General features: G+C 39.9%; 2 protein-coding genes across 3 annotated transcripts in view; one reads left to right on the top strand and one right to left on the bottom strand.

The window, feature by feature from the left end:
- The window catches only part of LOC134823488 (double-strand-break repair protein rad21 homolog A-like), a 901,854-nt gene that overhangs the window by 167,056 nt on the left and 717,077 nt on the right, over positions 1 to 17,721 (top strand). The gene's annotated exons all lie outside the window — the stretch shown is intronic.
- On the bottom strand, positions 686 to 17,139 carry LOC134822649 (sodium- and chloride-dependent GABA transporter 1-like). 2 transcript variants are annotated; one of them, XM_063833818.1, is made up of 13 exons: positions 17,070 to 17,139; positions 14,658 to 14,809; positions 13,771 to 13,936; positions 13,351 to 13,449; positions 12,937 to 13,001; positions 12,529 to 12,652; positions 12,260 to 12,359; positions 11,302 to 11,392; positions 2,653 to 2,806; positions 2,236 to 2,454; positions 1,892 to 2,015; positions 1,600 to 1,733; positions 686 to 1,494 (listed from the first exon to the last, which is right to left on the bottom strand). In XM_063833818.1, the coding sequence occupies exons 1-13, from the start codon at positions 17,109 to 17,111 to the stop codon at positions 1,228 to 1,230; spliced, it is 1,737 nt and encodes a 578-aa protein (XP_063689888.1). In that variant the 5' UTR covers positions 17,112 to 17,139; the 3' UTR covers positions 686 to 1,227. The 2 variants fall into 2 exon arrangements, with proteins under 2 accessions (XP_063689888.1, XP_063689887.1); XM_063833817.1 differs by lacking the exon at positions 17,070 to 17,139 and adding an exon at positions 15,151 to 15,279 and having other exon boundaries at positions 729 to 1,494.

Consider the following 17,721-nt stretch of genomic DNA (forward strand, 5'->3'; position numbering starts at 1 on the left):
GATGGTGCTAACTGCTCAAGATGTAGAGGAACGGAGAAAGGGCTAAACGAACCATGGATTTAACGTTGAAGAAACGCAGATGACTTATACTTACAATCAGACTTTTTTAAATAGTTATTTTTCTTATGGCTTATGAATAGAACTTCGATCTTAATTTCGCTTTTAGTTTATAAACTTTTTCTTTAATGTATAACAGTATTAGTTGTAGTAGTCATTTTAAAATTCTAATAAAACTGTTTTTCTTTTAACTTCAAAAATATCAATAGCTATAAAAACAGTTATATATAAATCTGATTTATTTTTATTGTTACCCTTACTCACTGACCAATAGACTCCGACTTCCACCTGTCCACCTACCTCCCAACTCCCATTCTCTTTAACTAATTCAGTTCGAATATTCCAAAATACCCTTTCTATTTTAATGAATTTCCGTTTATGAAAGCTTTCTTTGATAATACTAATATTGCTTTTGTAGCTCGGTTTAAAAGTTGAAAGGGGAATTTTGAGTGGAGGCTCTGGGCTTATACTTTGCGTTTACTTGAGCGATAAATGTAGAGATTGAATGAAGACTGTGGATATATGTGACTAGAAAGACACTTCTTTGTGCTCCAAATGGACTACTGATTGTGTTTCATAATCACGTTCCTTTATACGGAAAGCGCCTGAATTGACAAAAGCACGAGATGACAATCTCTCTGCTTGTTTTCCCAAATATAGCAGAGGGATATAAAATATCAAACACATGTGGAGAGTATACATATTGGAGACAGATATTAATTTTAATAATACCCCCTTAAAAACCAACAATCGTTAATATTAAAAAACTGTAAAAATATAAAACTAATTATTTATTATTATTTATTAAATCATACTTCTAGTTTCGGGATAGCCTGTAGCAGGCAACGCCCGATATCTACTGACTTACACAAGTGCAAGTAAGCATGTAAATATTATGCCAGGCATGTGGCACCCATTGCGGTAACCATCTATTAAAGTTTTTGATTTTCGCTGTATTACATTGCACAGCCCCCCATTCCTAAAACACGATTTATCGAGCATTTGGCTGAGTGGACCGGGAGGCTGCATAAATTCTATGGGATCCTTATGCAGAACGTCGACAACGCTCACCCCACGACCAGGCAGACAGTGGTATTCGAACTCGCAACCTCACGATTGCAAAGCTGGTGCTCTAACCAACTGCGCTACCTGGCCATTAAAAATATAAAACTAAGGTACATGGAATTGGATCACTTCACAGTTCCTATCACCACTAAAAAAACGTTCGCTCAGGAAATGCCAAGCTGCAAAGAGAGGCATGGGAAGAACTGGTAGCATGACCATCACAGCACCCAGAATCTGGGACCACCAAGTGAAGGGCACGTCCTTGGTCCAGTCTTTAGAACCGGTGGGGTTTAGGGGGTCGCACCCCACGTATGTGGTGTACTGCGGTGGGTTCAGACACGTTTTCACAAGACTCGCTATCAGAATTATTGTCTGAAATTGAGCATTTGTCAATGGAGTAATTTTCGATGAATTAATTGGCAACGAATTAATTGTCAACGAAGTTTAAGTGGAAACCATTGAGTTGTTTTGACTTACAATGACTGCAGGTGATACGAACTTCCAGCAGATTTTCCAGTAGACGTGCGGCTGGGACCCCGTCATATACTCTATATCATCACAGATTTTATCCAATCCGTAGAACCACCCTATAGCTATACACTCCGCTACACCTGTGTGGATGGGAATTGTAACTATAGTAACTTGGTAACCTGGATGAGAATTGAGAAGGAAAATGTATTACTAAGCTTAAAATTAAATGAGCTTACAATGCAGTAACATATTTTCGTGGTCACACTAGTAATTATAATGAAAAAAGTAAATAAAACACCTATAAAGAGGAGAGGGAGAGCCACGGAGAAGGTATCCCACAAAACAAAGACATACAGTCCCGACTGGGTACACATGGGTAGTCCAACTAGACAAAGAAATAGACACACCAGTAGACACAGAATCTGAAGTTAAAGAGTGAGTTCACTACAATTATTATTTCGAGTATTGTTGTCGAAAGACGGTTTATCGGGTGTCAATTGTGCAGATTATTCCACAAATTTTACTGTGGAGATGTTAATTTGCTTGCCTTCCGCGGTGCTCAATCAATCTAATAATTCTCGCTGCTCAATTTGAATACCTTTATAATATCAATGTACATTGTACAATGTACGCTATACATACCTCTTTTCTAACTTGACGGAAGAAAGGGTAATCCTGTAAAGGTCCAACACAAGCCTCAATGACCCCAAACTCCGAGTCTATAGCAAGGAGAATCATCATAAAGAAGAAGGCAGCTGCCCACATCTGAGATAACGGCATCTCTGCTACTGCTGTAGGGTAGGCGATGAAAGCGAGACCTGGACCCCCCGTCATGTCCTCGACTGGGATTCCTAATTTTGCCTGCAGGAACAAAGTTGAATTTTTTGTGTGATCAGAAAGGTGGTTAAATTTCAAAGCATAACTTTTTGTAAGCTTCATTTTGCATAATTTTTGAAAAATTCTGTTTTGCCAAGATCGAGAATTTTTAAATTATTTTCAAAAGCTATGCAATTTATGAAATTAAAAGTGGTGGACGTATAGAAAAACGAAACTGCTTACCTCTCTAAACCCGAGGACAGAGTACACCACTATGCCAGCAAAAACAGAAGTCCCACAGTTGACTAAGGAAATGATCAGGGCATCTCGCGAGCAGTTGTTCTTTACCGGGTTGTAGGACCCGAAACAGATTATAGCTCCAAATCCTACACCAATACTGAGGGTGTGACATTTAGGAGATTTAAAGACCAGATCCTACACCAATACTGAGGGTGTGACATTTAGGAGATTTAAAGACCAGATCCTGCACCAATACTGAGGGTGTGACATTTAGGAGATTTAAAGACCAGATCCTACACCAATACTGAGGGTGTGACATTTAGGAGATTTAAAGACCAGATCCTACACCAATACTGAGGGTGTGACATTTAGGAGATTTAAACACCAGATCCTACACCAATACTGAGGGTGTGACATTTAGGAGATTTAAAGACCAGATCCTGCACCAATACTGAGGGTGTGACATTTAGGAGATTTAAAGACCAGATCCTGCACCAATACTGAGGGTGTGACATTTAGGAGATTTAAACACCAGATCCTGCACCAATACTGAGGGTGTGACATTTAGGAGATTTAAAGACCAGATCCTGCACCAATACTGAGGGTGTGACATTTAGGAGATTTAAAGACCAGATCCTGCACCAATACTGAGGGTGTGACATTTAGGAGATTTAAAGACCAGATCCTACACCAATACTGAGGGTGTGACATTTAGGAGATTTAAAGACCAGATCCTGCACCAATACTGAGGGTGTGACATTTAGGAGATTTAAAGACCAGATCCTGCACCAATACTGAGGGTGTGACATTTAGGAGATTTAAAGACCAGATCCTGCACCAATACTGAGGGTGTGACATTTAGGAGATTTAAAGACCAGATCCTGCACCAATACTGAGGGTCAAGGTTGTTTAATACGTATTTGGAGGGACTACGTATTGGAATACGAATACGTATTAATCCTCGAAAATTGACGTATTACGACGTATTCTTTATTCAAAAAATTCAAAAATTCAAATATGTTGAGGGGACTGAACTTTAGAAAATGGTCTTAAACTTTGATAATTGCGAGATCGTTTTAGGAGCAGCCTCTAATCCCTAATTAGTAATTACTGACGGCTAACAAACTGAAAAATTAATTCCCAGACCGGAGTAGTGCACTGTGAAGCTGACTGATCTTGACGAACTTCTCGCTCTCTGAACATCAAAATCATTAAAATTAAATATGTATTAATATGTAATTGATAATTTCGCAAAAATTGTTAGCTTATCGGATTATCCATGAAATTTGATTACAAATTTAAGTTATCATGTATAACTGCACTCCTTTAATGCATGATCAATGATGAGGGTGGCGCGCAGCTGTAATGTTTAATTTTGACAAATCAGCGTATTACGGCGTATTATGGCGTATTCTTGGACGTATTTAACAATCCATAGAAATTACCGTATTCCGGCGTATTACGACGTATTCTTTATTAGAACCGAATACGTCGTATTCTTTCACGAAAATTTGACGTATTTAACAACCTTGCTGAGGGTGTGACATTTAGGAGATTTAAAGACCAGATCCTGCACCAATACTGAGGGTGTGACATTTAGGAGATTTAAAGACCAGATCCTGCACCAATACTGAGGGTGTGACATTTAGGAGATTTAAAGACCAGATCCTGCACCAATACTGAGGGTGTGACATTTAGGAGATTTAAAGACCAGATCCTGCACAAATATTGAGGGTGTGACATTTAGGAGATTTAAAGACCAGATCCTGCACCAATACTGAGGGTGTGACATTTAGGAGATTTAAAGACCAGATCCTGCACCAATACTGAGGGTGTGACATTTAGGAGATTTAAAGACCAGATCCTGCACCAATACTGAGGGTGTGACATTTAGGAGATTTAAAGACCAGATCCTGCACCAATACTGAGGGTGTGACATTTAGGAGATTTAAAGACCAGATCCTGCACCAATACTGAGGGTGTGACATTTAGGAGATTTAAAGACCAGATCCTGCACCAATACTGAGGGTGTGACATTTAGGAGATTTAAAGACCAGATCCTGCACCAATACTGAGGGTGTGACATTTAGGAGATTTAAAGACCAGATCCTGCACCAATACTGAGGGTGTGACATTTAGGAGATTTAAAGACCTGATCCTGCACCAATACTGAGGGTGTGACATTTAGGAGATTTAAAGACCAGATCCTGCACCAATACTGAGGGTGTGACATTTAGGAGATTTAAAGACCAGATCCTGCACCAATACTGAGGGTGTGACATTTAGGAGATTTAAAGACCAGATCCTGCACCAATACTGAGGGTGTGACATTTAGGAGATTTAAAGACCAGATCCTGCACCAATACTGAGGGTGTGATATTTAGGAGATTTAAAGACCAGATCCTGCACCAATACTGAGGGTGTGACATTTAGGAGATTTAAAGACCAGATCCTGCACCAATACTGAGGGTGTGACATTTAGGAGATTTAAAGACCAGATCCTGCACCAATACTGAGGGTGTGACATTTAGGAGATTTAAAGACCAGATCCTGCACCAATACTGAGGGTGTGACATTTAGGAGATTTAAAGACCAGATCCTGCACCAATACTGAGGGTGTGACATTTAAGAGATTTAAAGACCAGATCCTGCACCAATACTGAGGGTGTGACATTTAGGAGATTTAAAGACCAGATCCTGCACCAATACTGAGGGTGTGACATTTAGGAGATTTAAAGACCAGATCCTGCACCAATACTGAGGGTGTGACATTTAGGAGATTTAAAGACCAGATCCTGCACCAATACTGAGGGTGTGACATTTAGGAGATTTAAAGACCAGATCCTGCACCAATACTGAGGGTGTGACATTTAGAAGATTTAAAGACCAGATCCTGCACCAATACTGAGGGTGTGACATTTAGGAGATTTAAAGACCAGATCCTGCACCAATACTGAGGGTGTGACATTTAGGAGATTTAAAGACCAGATCCTACACCAATACTGAGGGTGTGACATTTAGGAGATTTAAAGACCAGATCCTGCACCAATACTGAGGGTGTGACATTTAGGAGATTTAAAGACCAGATCCTGCACCAATACTGAGGGTGTGACATTTAGGAGATTCAAAGACCAGATCCTACACCAATACTAGGGTGTGACATTTAGGAGATTCAAAGACCAGATCCTGCACCAATACTGAGGGTGTGACATTTAGGAGATTTAAAGACCAGATCCTGCACCAATACTGAGGGTGTGACATTTAGGAGATTTAAAGACCAGATCCTGCACCAATACTGAGGGTGTGACATTTAGGAGATTTAAAGACCAGATCCTACACCAATACTGAGGGTGTGACATTTAGGAGATTTAAAGACCAGATCCTGCACCAATACTGAGGGTGTGACATTTAGGAGATAAATCCTACACCAATACTGAGGGTGTGACATTTAGGAGATTTAAAGACCAGATCCTGCACCAATACTGAGGGTGTGACATTTAGGAGATTTAAAGACCAGATCCTACACCAATACTGAGGGTGTGACATTTAGGAGATTTAAAGACCAGATCCTGCACCAATACTGAGGGTGTGACATTTAGGAGATAAATCCTACACCAATACTGAGGGTGTGACATTTAGGAGATTTAAAGACCAGATCCTACACCAATACTGAGGGTGTGACATTTATGAGATTCAAAGACCAGATCCTGCACCAATACTGAGGGTGTGACATTTAGGAGATTCAAAGACCAGATCCTGCACCAATACTGAGGGTGTGACATTTAGGAGATTTAAAGACCAGATCCTACACCAATACTGAGGGTGTGACATTTAGGAGATTCAAAGACCAGATCCTGCACCAATACTGAGGGTGTGACATTTAGGAGATTCAAAGACCAGATCCTGCACCAATACTGAGGGTGTGACATTTAGGAGATTCAAAGACCAGATCCTGCACCAATACTGAGGGTGTGACATTTAGGAGATTCAAAGACCAGATCCTGCACCAATACTGAGGGTGTGACATTTAGGAGATTTAAAGACCAGATCCTGCACCAATACTGAGGGTGTGACATTTAGGAGATTTAAAGACCAGATCCTACACCAATACTGAGGGTGTGACATTTAGGAGATTTAAAGACCAGATCCTGCACCAATACTGAGGGTGTGACATTTAGGAGATTTAAAGACCAGATCCTGCACCAATACTGAGGGTGTGACATTTAGGAGATTTAAAGACCAGATCCTGCACCAATACTGAGGGTGTGACATTTAGGAGATTTAAAGACCAGATCCTGCACCAATACTGAGGGTGTGACATTTAGGAGATTTAAAGACCAGATCCTGCACCAATACTGAGGGTGTGACATTTAGGAGATTCAAAGACCAGATCCTGCACCAATACTGAGGGTGTGACATTTAGGAGAATTAAAGACCAGATCCTGCACCAATACTGAGGGTGTGACATTTAGGAGATTTAAAGACCAGATCCTACACCAATACTGAGGGTGTGACATTTAGGAGATTTAAAGACCAGATCCTGCACCAATACTGAGGGTGTGACATTTAGGAGATTTAAACACCAGATCCTGCACCAATACTGAGGGTGTGACATTTAGGAGATTTAAAGACCAGATCCTGCACCAATACTGAGGGTGTGACATTTAGGAGATTTAAAGACCAGATCCTGCACCAATACTGAGGGTGTGACATTTAGGAGATTCAAAGACCAGATCCTACACCAATACTGAGGGTGTGACATTTAGGAGATTCAAAGACCAGATCCTGCACCAATACTGAGGGTGTGACATTTAGGAGATTTAAAGACCAGATCCTACACCAATACTGAGGGTGTGACATTTAGGAGATTCAAAAACCAGATCCTGCACCAATACTGAGGGTGTGACATTTAAGAGATTTAGAGACCAGATCCTGCACCAATACTGAGGGTGTGACATTTAAGAGATTTAAAGACCAGATCCTGCACCAATACTGAGGGTGTGACATTTAGGAGATTTAAAGACCAGATCCTGCACCAATACTGAGGGTGTGACATTTAGGAGATTCAAAGACCAGATCCTGCACCAATACTGAGGGTGTGACATTTAGGAGATTTAAAGACCAGATCCTGCACCAATACTGAGGGTGTGACATTTAGGAGATTTAAACACCAGATCCTGCACCAATACTGAGGGTGTGACATTTAGGAGATTTAAAGACCAGATCCTGCACCAATACTGAGGGTGTGACATTTAGGAGATTTAAAGACCAGATCCTGCACCAATACTGAGGGTGTGACATTTAGGAGATTTAAACACCAGATCCTGCACCAATACTGAGGGTGTGACATTTAGGAGATTTAAACACCAGATCCTGCACCAATACTGAGGGTGTGACATTTAGGAGATTTAAAGACCAGATCCTGCACCAATACTGAGGGTGTGACATTTAGGAGATTTAAACACCAGATCCTACACCAATACTGAGGGTGTGACATTTAGGAGATTTAAAGACCAGATCCTACACCAATACTGAGGGTGTGACATTTAGGAGATTTAAAGACCAGATCCTGCACCAATACTGAGGGTGTGACATTTAGGAGATTTAAAGACCAGATCCTACACCAATACTGAGGGTGTGACATTTAGGAGATTTAAAGACCAGATCCTGCACCAATACTGAGGGTGTGACATTTAGGAGATTTAAAGACCAGATCCTGCACCAATACTGAGGGTGTGACATTTAGGAGATTTAAACACCAGATCCTGCACCAATACTGAGGGTGTGACATTTAGGAGATTTAAAGACCAGATCCTGCACCAATACTGAGGGTGTGACATTTAGGAGATTTAAAGACCAGATCCTGCACCAATACTGAGGGTGTGACATTTAGGAGATTTAAAGACCAGATCCTACACCAATACTGAGGGTGTGACATTTAGGAGATTTAAAGACCAAATCCTGCACCAATACTGAGGGTGTGACATTTAGGAGAATTAAAGACCAGATCCTGCACCAATACTGAGGGTGTGACATTTAGGAGATTTAAAGACCAGATCCTGCACCAATACTGAGGGTGTGACATTTAGGAGATTTAAAGACCAGATCCTGCACCAATACTGAGGGTGTGACATTTAGGAGATTTAAAGACCAGATCCTGCACCAATACTGAGGGTGTGACATTTAGGAGATTTAAAGACCAGATCCTGCACCAATACTGAGGGTGTGACATTTAGGAGATTTAAAGACCAGATCCTGCACCAATACTGAGGGTGTGACATTTAGGAGATTTAAAGACCAGATCCTGCACCAATACTGAGGGTGTGACATTTAGGAGATTTAAAGACCAGATCCTGCACCAATACTGAGGGTGTGACATTTAGGAGATTTAAAGACCAGATCCTGCACCAATACTGAGGGTGTGACATTTAGGAGATTTAAAGACCAGATCCTGCACCAATACTGAGGGTGTGACATTTAGGAGATTTAAAGACCAGATCCTGCACCAATACTGAGGGTGTGACATTTAGGAGATTCAAAGACCAGATCCTGCACCAATACTGAGGGTGTGACATTTAGGAGATTTAAAGACCAGATCCTGCACCAATACTGAGGGTGTGACATTTAGGAGATTTAAAGACCAGATCCTGCACCAATACTGAGGGTGTGACATTTAGGAGATTTAAAGACCAGATCCTGCACCAATACTGAGGGTGTGACATTTAGGAGATTTAAAGACCAGATCCTGCACCAATACTGAGGGTGTGACATTTAGGAGATTTAAAGACCAGATCCTACACCAATACTGAGGGTGTGACATTTAGGAGATTTAAAGACCAGATCCTACACCAATACTGAGGGTGTGACATTTAGGAGATTTAAAGACCAGATCCTGCACCAATACTGAGGGTGTGACATTTAGGAGATTTAAAGACCAGATCCTGCACCAATACTGAGGGTGTGACATTTAGGAGATTTAAACACCAGATCCTGCACCAATACTGAGGGTGTGACATTTAGGAGATTTAAAGACCAGATCCTGCACCAATACTGAGGGTGTGACATTTAGGAGATTTAAAGACCAGATCCTGCACCAATACTGAGGGTGTGACATTTAGGAGATTTAAAGATCAGATCCTGCACCAATACTGAGGGTGTGACATTTAGGAGATTTAAAGACCAGATCCTACACCAATACTGAGGGTGTGACATTTAGGAGATTTAAAGACCAGATCCTACACCAATACTGAGGGTGTGACATTTAGGAGATTTAAAGACCAGATCCTGCACCAATACTGAGGGTGTGACATTTAGGAGATTTAAAGACCAGATCCTGCACCAATACTGAGGGTGTGACATTTAGGAGATTTAAAGACCAGATCCTGCACCAATACTGAGGGTGTGACATTTAGGAGATTTAAAGACCTGATCCTGCACCAATACTGAGGGTGTGACATTTAGGAGATTTAAAGACCAGATCCTGCACCAATACTGAGGGTGTGACATTTAGGAGATTTAAAGACCAGATCCTGCACCAATACTGAGGGTGTGACATTTAGGAGATTTAAAGACCAGATCCTGCACCAATACTGAGGGTGTGACATTTAGGAGATTTAAAGACCAGATCCTGCACCAATACTGAGGGTGTGACATTTAGGAGATTTAAAGACCAGATCCTGCACCAATACTGAGGGTGTGACATTTAGGAGATTTAAAGACCAAATCCTGCACCAATACTGAGGGTGTGACATTTAGGAGAATTAAAGACCAGATCTTGCATCAATACTGAGGGTGTGACATTTAGGAGATTTAAAGACCAGATCCTGCACCAATACTGAGGGTGTGACATTTAGGAGATTTAAAGACCAGATCCTACACCAATACTGAGGGTGTGACATTTAGGAGATTTAAAGACCAAATCCTGCACCAATACTGAGGGTGTGACATTTAGGAGATTTAAAGACCAGATCCTGCACCAATACTGAGGGTGTGACATTTAGGAGATTTAAAGACCAGATCCTGCACCAATACTGAGGGTGTGACATTTAGGAGATTTAAAGACCGGATCCTGCACCAATACTGAGGGTGTGACATTTAGGAGATTCAAAGACCAGATCCTACACCAATACTGAGGGTGTGACATTTAGGAGATTTAAAGACCAGATCCTGCACCAATACTGAGGGTGTGACATTTAGGAGATTTAAAGACCAGATCCTACACCAATACTGAGGGTGTGACATTTAGGAGATTTAAAGACCAGATCCTACACCAATACTGAGGGTGTGACATTTAGGAGATTTAAAGACCAGATCCTACACTTAACTAGGATTTTTCGTATATTAGTATTACTATATCAGTAAATATATATGTATATATAATTGTTATATAATTGTACAGCTACAAAATATATATATATCAACGCAGCCTAGCGGGTGGAACAATATATCACTAGATATATAATATGTACTTATATAATATACGTGCTCTCCAAAGCATACACGAAAAATTCACATCAGGAAATTGTAAAATTTTAAAGATCAAATAGAATTCGACTCCATCTATCTTCTTATACAATAATCATAATGCTTAATTTTGTCTACAATTTCAAATGACTTGAGTGAAGTAGAAATTAATTTATACTCTTCCAGTACCTGTAAAAAATCTGACCAGCAGCATCCATCCAAATAAAAGGATCCAGCAGTTTCTCAAAATCGGGTGTGAAAAACACTTTAATACCATTACCTGACGAAGAGTATGTGAAAAACACTAATATTTCTAGCAGTATTATACTAGAGTATTTCCAGCAGTATTATACTAGAGTCATTGAAATGATCATCAAATCAAACTTCAGAAGGGAGGACTGTTAACTGGCTTAGAAAAAGTGAATCAATTGATATCTAGTCCACCCCTTGTCCCATTCACTCTGGCGACTAGTTCCCTTGTCCCATTCGCTCTGGCGACTAGTTCCCTTGTCCCATTCGCTCTGGCGACTAGTTCCCTTGTCCCATTCGCTCTGGCGACAAGTTTCCTTGTCCCATTCGCTCTGGCGACTAGTTCCCTTGTCCCATTCGCTCTGGCGACTAGTTCCCTTGTCCCATTCGCTCTGGCGACTAGTTCCCTTGTCCCATTCGCTCTGGCGACTAGTTCCCTTGTCCCATTCGCTCTGGCGACTAGTTTCCTTGTCCCATTCGCTCTGGCGACTAGTTTCCTTGTCCCATTCGCTCTGGCGACTAGTTCCCTTGTCCAATTCGCTCTGGCGACTAGTTCCCTTGTCCCATTCGCTCTGGCGACTAGTTCCCTTGTCCCATTCGCTCTGGCGACAAGTTTCCTTGTCCCATTCGCTCTGGCGACTAGTTCCCTTGTCCCATTCGCTCTGGCGACTAGTTCCCTTGTCCCATTCGCTCTGGCGACTAGTTCCCTTGTCCCATTCGCTCTGGCGACTAGTTCCCTTGTCCCATTCGCTCTGGCGACTAGTTTCCTTGTCCCATTCGCTCTGGCGACTAGTTTCCTTGTCCCATTCGCTCTGGCGACTAGTTCCCTTGTCCAATTCGCTCTGGCGACTAGTTCCCTTGTCCCATTCGCTCTGGCGACTAGTTCCCTTGTCCCTACCTGCTCCTTCCAGAGTGACACCTCTGATGAACAGTGCTATGAGTACTACGTAAGGGAATGTAGCTGTGAAGTACGCTGCTTTACCACTCGACTGTATACCCTGTTGATATCATTTAACTCAACAACACTGACGCAAAGTTGAGAACAAGCTAGGTAGTCAGCTGTTCTGTAAAATCTTTATCATGATCATAATTGTCATGTCAATTGTATTTTATAATTGTTTTATCGTGACTGATGTAAGAGAAATTAAACTGACAGTAATTTGATACCTTAAACAAACACATGTAAGTAAGGACCCATCCAATGAACCAACAGCCAGCTATTGCCGGGATAAACTCTCCCGTATCATCAATACTTGGGGTCGCTTGAAGGCTTGATTCGTACCACAGGTGCCTAATAATACAACCTGGATTAGTTTGACTGTCTACTGGAAAGGAGACGTATATATTCGGAAAGGAGACTTAGATATTCGTCTTGAAATTAACAGGACAAATTAGGAACGCAGGTTGCCGACTGATCTTAGAACAGTCAGTCAATTCGAGCGGTTTAATTTAAAAGTAATTCCTGAAACTTGACCATTTGAATTCAATAAGATTTTCTTGTGCTAAATGTTCAGTGCTGGTCCATTACCTTAACCTCTTAACATTGTACTGAAATACATAATACAATTTACTCACGCGGCAGAGTCGTTCATACAACACATATCGTTTTTATCCGCACACTCTTGCCACGGAAGGGGACTCTGGTGAATATTTTTAATATTAATATTAATATTAATATTAATATTAATGATATAATATAATTTTATTATGCATAAAATTGTTTAATTGATACTGTCGGATCGCCTTTTATCTTGAAGCTAATGATTACTTATAATGATACAAAAAAATCGATATAACAACTTGTTTTTCAGATTATTCTGAGCTAAAATGTTATTACAACAATTCTTAACCAAATTGGTTAATTAAAAATAAAAAGCGATATTTTTTTCGAAAGTGGGAATGGTAACATTTAAAAAAACATATTTCATCTGCCGATGCCCGGGAATAATCATAAACAATTGTTGCATGTCCCCTTAAGAGAGATCTTACCGAGAATGACAAGTAGAAATAGTACATACACCAGGTCATCACCATAGGAAAATAGGCTGTCATTTGTAAACAAACGATTAACTGGCCTATACCAATACCCTGCAGAAAGTTTCGTGAACTACTGTGATGAAGTAATTGTTGTGATTAAATAACTGTCATAAAACAGACTGCTTGCATTCTGTACCAGTACAACAGATTTATCAGTAGTCAATGACTAGACAGGGTTATTGAAAATTACAAAGAATAAAATGGCGTCTGGACTTGGGACCAGCTCATAGTACATTTCATTAATGCCCTCTGAAAACCATTCTGCTAGCTCAAAATATTTGTTATATAGTAGTGTTGAAAGTATTAATTTATTAATACTTAATAGTATTTATCTCTCAGTTCATACAGAGGATCAATAACTCATGTTCTTACCTTAAAGTAAGGTCGAATACTTGTCCATATTTTTATAAATCCCATTTGCATTTTCTGGCCTAAAGCCAGTTCTAGATAGAACAGAGGTAGCCCTTCAACCAATAACATGATCGCATACGGAAGGAGAAAAGCTCCGCCTCCATTTTTCTGTGCTAGATATGGAAACCTGAAAGAAAATAAAATTTCGGATAAGTAAACCTCCTATATAAGTAAACCTCCTATAACCTCCTAACTATAAACTTAAAGGGGAAGTTGGTCGTTTAGCTCCGGACAGTCTATGCACGGTCCCTGCACGGTCCCTGCAAATGAACACTTGATGCACTACTACAAACTTAAAGTTAAACTACTATAGTGTATAGGCAGAAAAAACTTGAACCTAAAATTGTTCCAAAAATAATTTAAGAGGTCATTAGTATCATCAACGATATAAAACGTGTATGAACTTTGTGAGATCCAAACATTCCCTTAAAGGGCTTAAAAGCCACAACAAACCACAACACCAATGACCAACGACCAGACGTGGGCGCCGCCGCCGGTACGCCGCCGCCGCCGATAAATTCGACACGCCGCCGCCGCCGATAAATTTCGATCGGCGCGCCGAATGTCAAATTTAACATCAGTTGTGCCGTTATCGTAGCCAAATATCTGCTTGTTGCTGAACAGAGTATAAATAGTTGCTCTTTCAAATCGTCATTCAATTTTGAAATGAACCTTAGCATACAAAGTGTACATTAGCTTATAAGATGTCAGTCAGTGGTACAATGACTATGTTGCCAAAAAATTGGTTCCAGCCGCCGATACGCCGCCGAGTGAAATACGGCCTCACGCCGCCGCTGCAGCATTTTCGGCGGCGCCCACGTCTGCCAACGACCTAACCAAGTACCGACCTCCAAACGTTGCCAGTACCCACAGCAAAACCAATAGCAGCCAGTAGGAACTCCATGTGGTTACCCCATCTCTCTCGGGGCTTTCCCTCCTCTTCTTCCTCTTTCTTCTCTAACTCGGTCTCCTCTTCTTCCTCTTTCTTCTCTAACTCGGCCTAGAGAGGAGTATGTAGAGTGAGAAATTAAGAACTGAGAGAGTGTTTCTAGGATTATAGTGTAATGATGTTTTCTGATTTGAAGTTACCGGTTACGATTTCCCGTATTCACTATTCATGGCGTTGAGGGACGAAAATTTATCGTGATTTTAGGCAAATATTCGCGCAAAGGTAAACGTATAAATAAAGGAAATTGCGGAAAAATTTAAATCTCACGGGGTATCCAGTATCCACCGGTTAAATTTCAAATGAAATGTTACAAAATGCCGAGGCAGTGGAATAGTCAAAGTTCTAATTCCGAATATATATTCATAAGTTATGAAGTCTCCAGACATGTTTACCATTTGCATCGGAGTATCTCCATTTTCCCGGAGTTGTCCCGAATTTTGTAATACAACCATAAACTGAAACGATTCCTTGCTGTGTTGCGGCAAAGTATAAGGAACTTAACTATGGGCTGGTTTTGCAACTATCCATTCGTTTGAAATAAAAAATAAAAGAATTCGTAAGCAAAAAATCGGATTTATTAAACATACATTTTAAAACATCGATTGAGATGCTTGTTGAGCTTGATAATTTAAAAAAATTAATAAAAGAATTTTGATGATATGATAAGAAATGTCAATAACGTAAGAAATGGTAATAAGAATTGTTGATACGAAATATTAATAATGTTGAAGAAAACTTCAAAGATAGAGACTTGGCCATGAAAAGAAGTCCAGCCTTTTCTATTATGACAATTAGGAGAATTATTGATTTAACCGATAAATTTTAACTATATTAAAGTAATCTTCATTCAATCCTTAATTTTACTTTTAGAGCACAGTAAGCTCATTGTCTATCTTACTATATATATATAAAGCGAGACGATATATATATATATGGTTCCGTGCCATTTTACTGACACCATGGCATCAACTTTAACACGACTTTCCGCAAAAACCGTAAAAGATATACAACTGAAACTTTTTTGACTGGGTCAAATGCCTTAATGGCCTTCAAATCAGCATGAAAATATAAAAGGAGTTTTAGAGCCCAAAATTTGGACCCCCAAGTGGTGTCAAAAACGCGAATTAAATAGGTAATAATTATTTTAGTCTCTTGAGTCTTGACACCACTTTAGGGTTAGACGGGTTCCTGCTAGTAAATCTATTATTAAACATCGCTTAATTTAAGTCGATATTAATTTCTGTCCTAAAAGTATCAAATCTTTTAGATTTTAATACATAAAGAATGTAATGAATGTAGCACTAGCATGATTATCTTCGGGCACTGTAATAATTTAAATTGATCTACTAAATATCATTGTGGTTTGCAGCAATCTGGACTCTGGTTCATGCATAATTTACACGACCAAGGTGTGCATATCAAATAGAATTACTAGCATATTTAAAATTTTAATCTAAATTCGATAAGATTATAATTTTTATGCTCTGCAGATCAGCGTCACGATCGTAATTTGTATGGTAATTTATTCGGTGTTTCAGATCCCTCTGCTCGGCGTAAGCGTCGGAGACATGTTTGAGGAGATTCAGTTATGTTTGAGGAGAAATTGGACTGAAACCAGCAATGGAGCTCAGTATATAGAGTTGGCAAGTCGAAGGAGAAAACTACTCGGCCAGTCAAGGTTACTCTGTCCAGTTCCAGTACAGCCTATCAAATACTCAGTCAAGCTCGAAAGCTGCGACAATCAGAGAAGTTCGGCTCAGTCTTCATTAGTCCAGACCGCTCTTTGGAAGTTTGAAGGATCGAGTTAAGCACAGACTTCTTGTTCAAAACTTGCATAAGAAGAAAAACGCCGAGCCAAACAAGCACCACTACATCAAAGGAGGGAGAAGTCATACTGAAGACAAATCAGTGAGATGAGTGTGGCTTTTAGTTTTACTAGAGTGTATTTTTACAATAAATGTCTTGCTATTATATTAGGGACGATAGTGTTTGTAAGAGGATGGGGACTTGTCCCGTTGTGATTAAAAATGTTGTTTGTTGAGTCATTCATTCTGGCCGTTGGGGCATACAAAACTTTAAAATTTCGCGATATTTGTTAGATGAGGTTTAAATTCCATCGTAAAGTTGCTGATCTACACAGTGTGGCATTTTCTTATTAAGAGTGCAGTGCCCTTGTGAGGGATTATTACTATTTTTATTATATATTTGTTAAGATTAAAATTGGTCATTAGAACCACCCGGGCACCGTTTCGGTTAACAATTAATTTTTTTGTATAATTTATGATATAATATGAAATTCAACTCAATATACCTTCTTGCTGTTTTCCTGTGGGACTAACTGATAGGATGCCATCCAGAGAGACGCCGAGTAGTTTCAGGTCAGTTTCAGGTCTTGTTAGTCCTGTGTAGCCATTTTCTAGCTGCAAGTAAGATTTTCACATAGCCATGTGTATATATACGCGTATATTATATACGCGTACTATACTGCGTGACGCGCATGTTTCGCGCGCTACTGCAAGCGAGAGGGCTCTGGTTAGAGCAAAGTAAGATTCAATTGATTCAATTGACTGCACCAAAGATTGTTATCAAAGTTATTCAGTTATAGTGAGCTTATATATTAATATTATTATTATATTAAGAGGAAGTAAGTGCCGAATTGGACGATTCTTCTTTATCAACAAAGATGATGATCTATACTAATAATCTCAATAAATGTGTCTGTCTGTAATTTACGAATAGTTGAATCAAGAAAACGGTAAGAGATATGGGACTGGTTTTTTCGGTATAGTGCCGAATAAACTCTGACGAAGTCAAATGATTAAGGGTTTTCAAATCGGTCGGTAAGTGATTTATTTGATAATTTTGTGACCCAAATGTGATACTAAAAGTGTTTCACGTACACTCCTTCTCTCCCACTCTAGCTCTCTCTTCCCCCAAAACAGATTTGCTATATAATTAGGTAG

This window comes from Bolinopsis microptera, chromosome 11 (assembly GCF_026151205.1).
Source record: "Bolinopsis microptera isolate Bmic1 chromosome 11, MBARI_Bmic_1.0, whole genome shotgun sequence".
NCBI classification, from domain to species: Eukaryota; Metazoa; Ctenophora; class Tentaculata; order Lobata; family Bolinopsidae; genus Bolinopsis; species Bolinopsis microptera.

Bases quoted from the DNA above. Each gene is read 5' to 3' on its own strand.
- LOC134822649 (XM_063833817.1), bottom strand. From the start codon at position 15,210: ATGGTTGTATTACAAAATTCGGGACAACTCCGGGAAAATGGAGATACT. The intron at 11,393-12,259 runs GTAGGGACAAGG...ACTCTTCGTCAG, and splicing joins TGTCACTCTGGAAGGAGCAG to GTAATGGTATTAAAGTGTTT. The intron at 1,495-1,599 runs GTAAGTCAAAAC...GCTCAATTTCAG, and splicing joins TCGTATCACCTGCAGTCATT to ACAATAATTCTGATAGCGAG.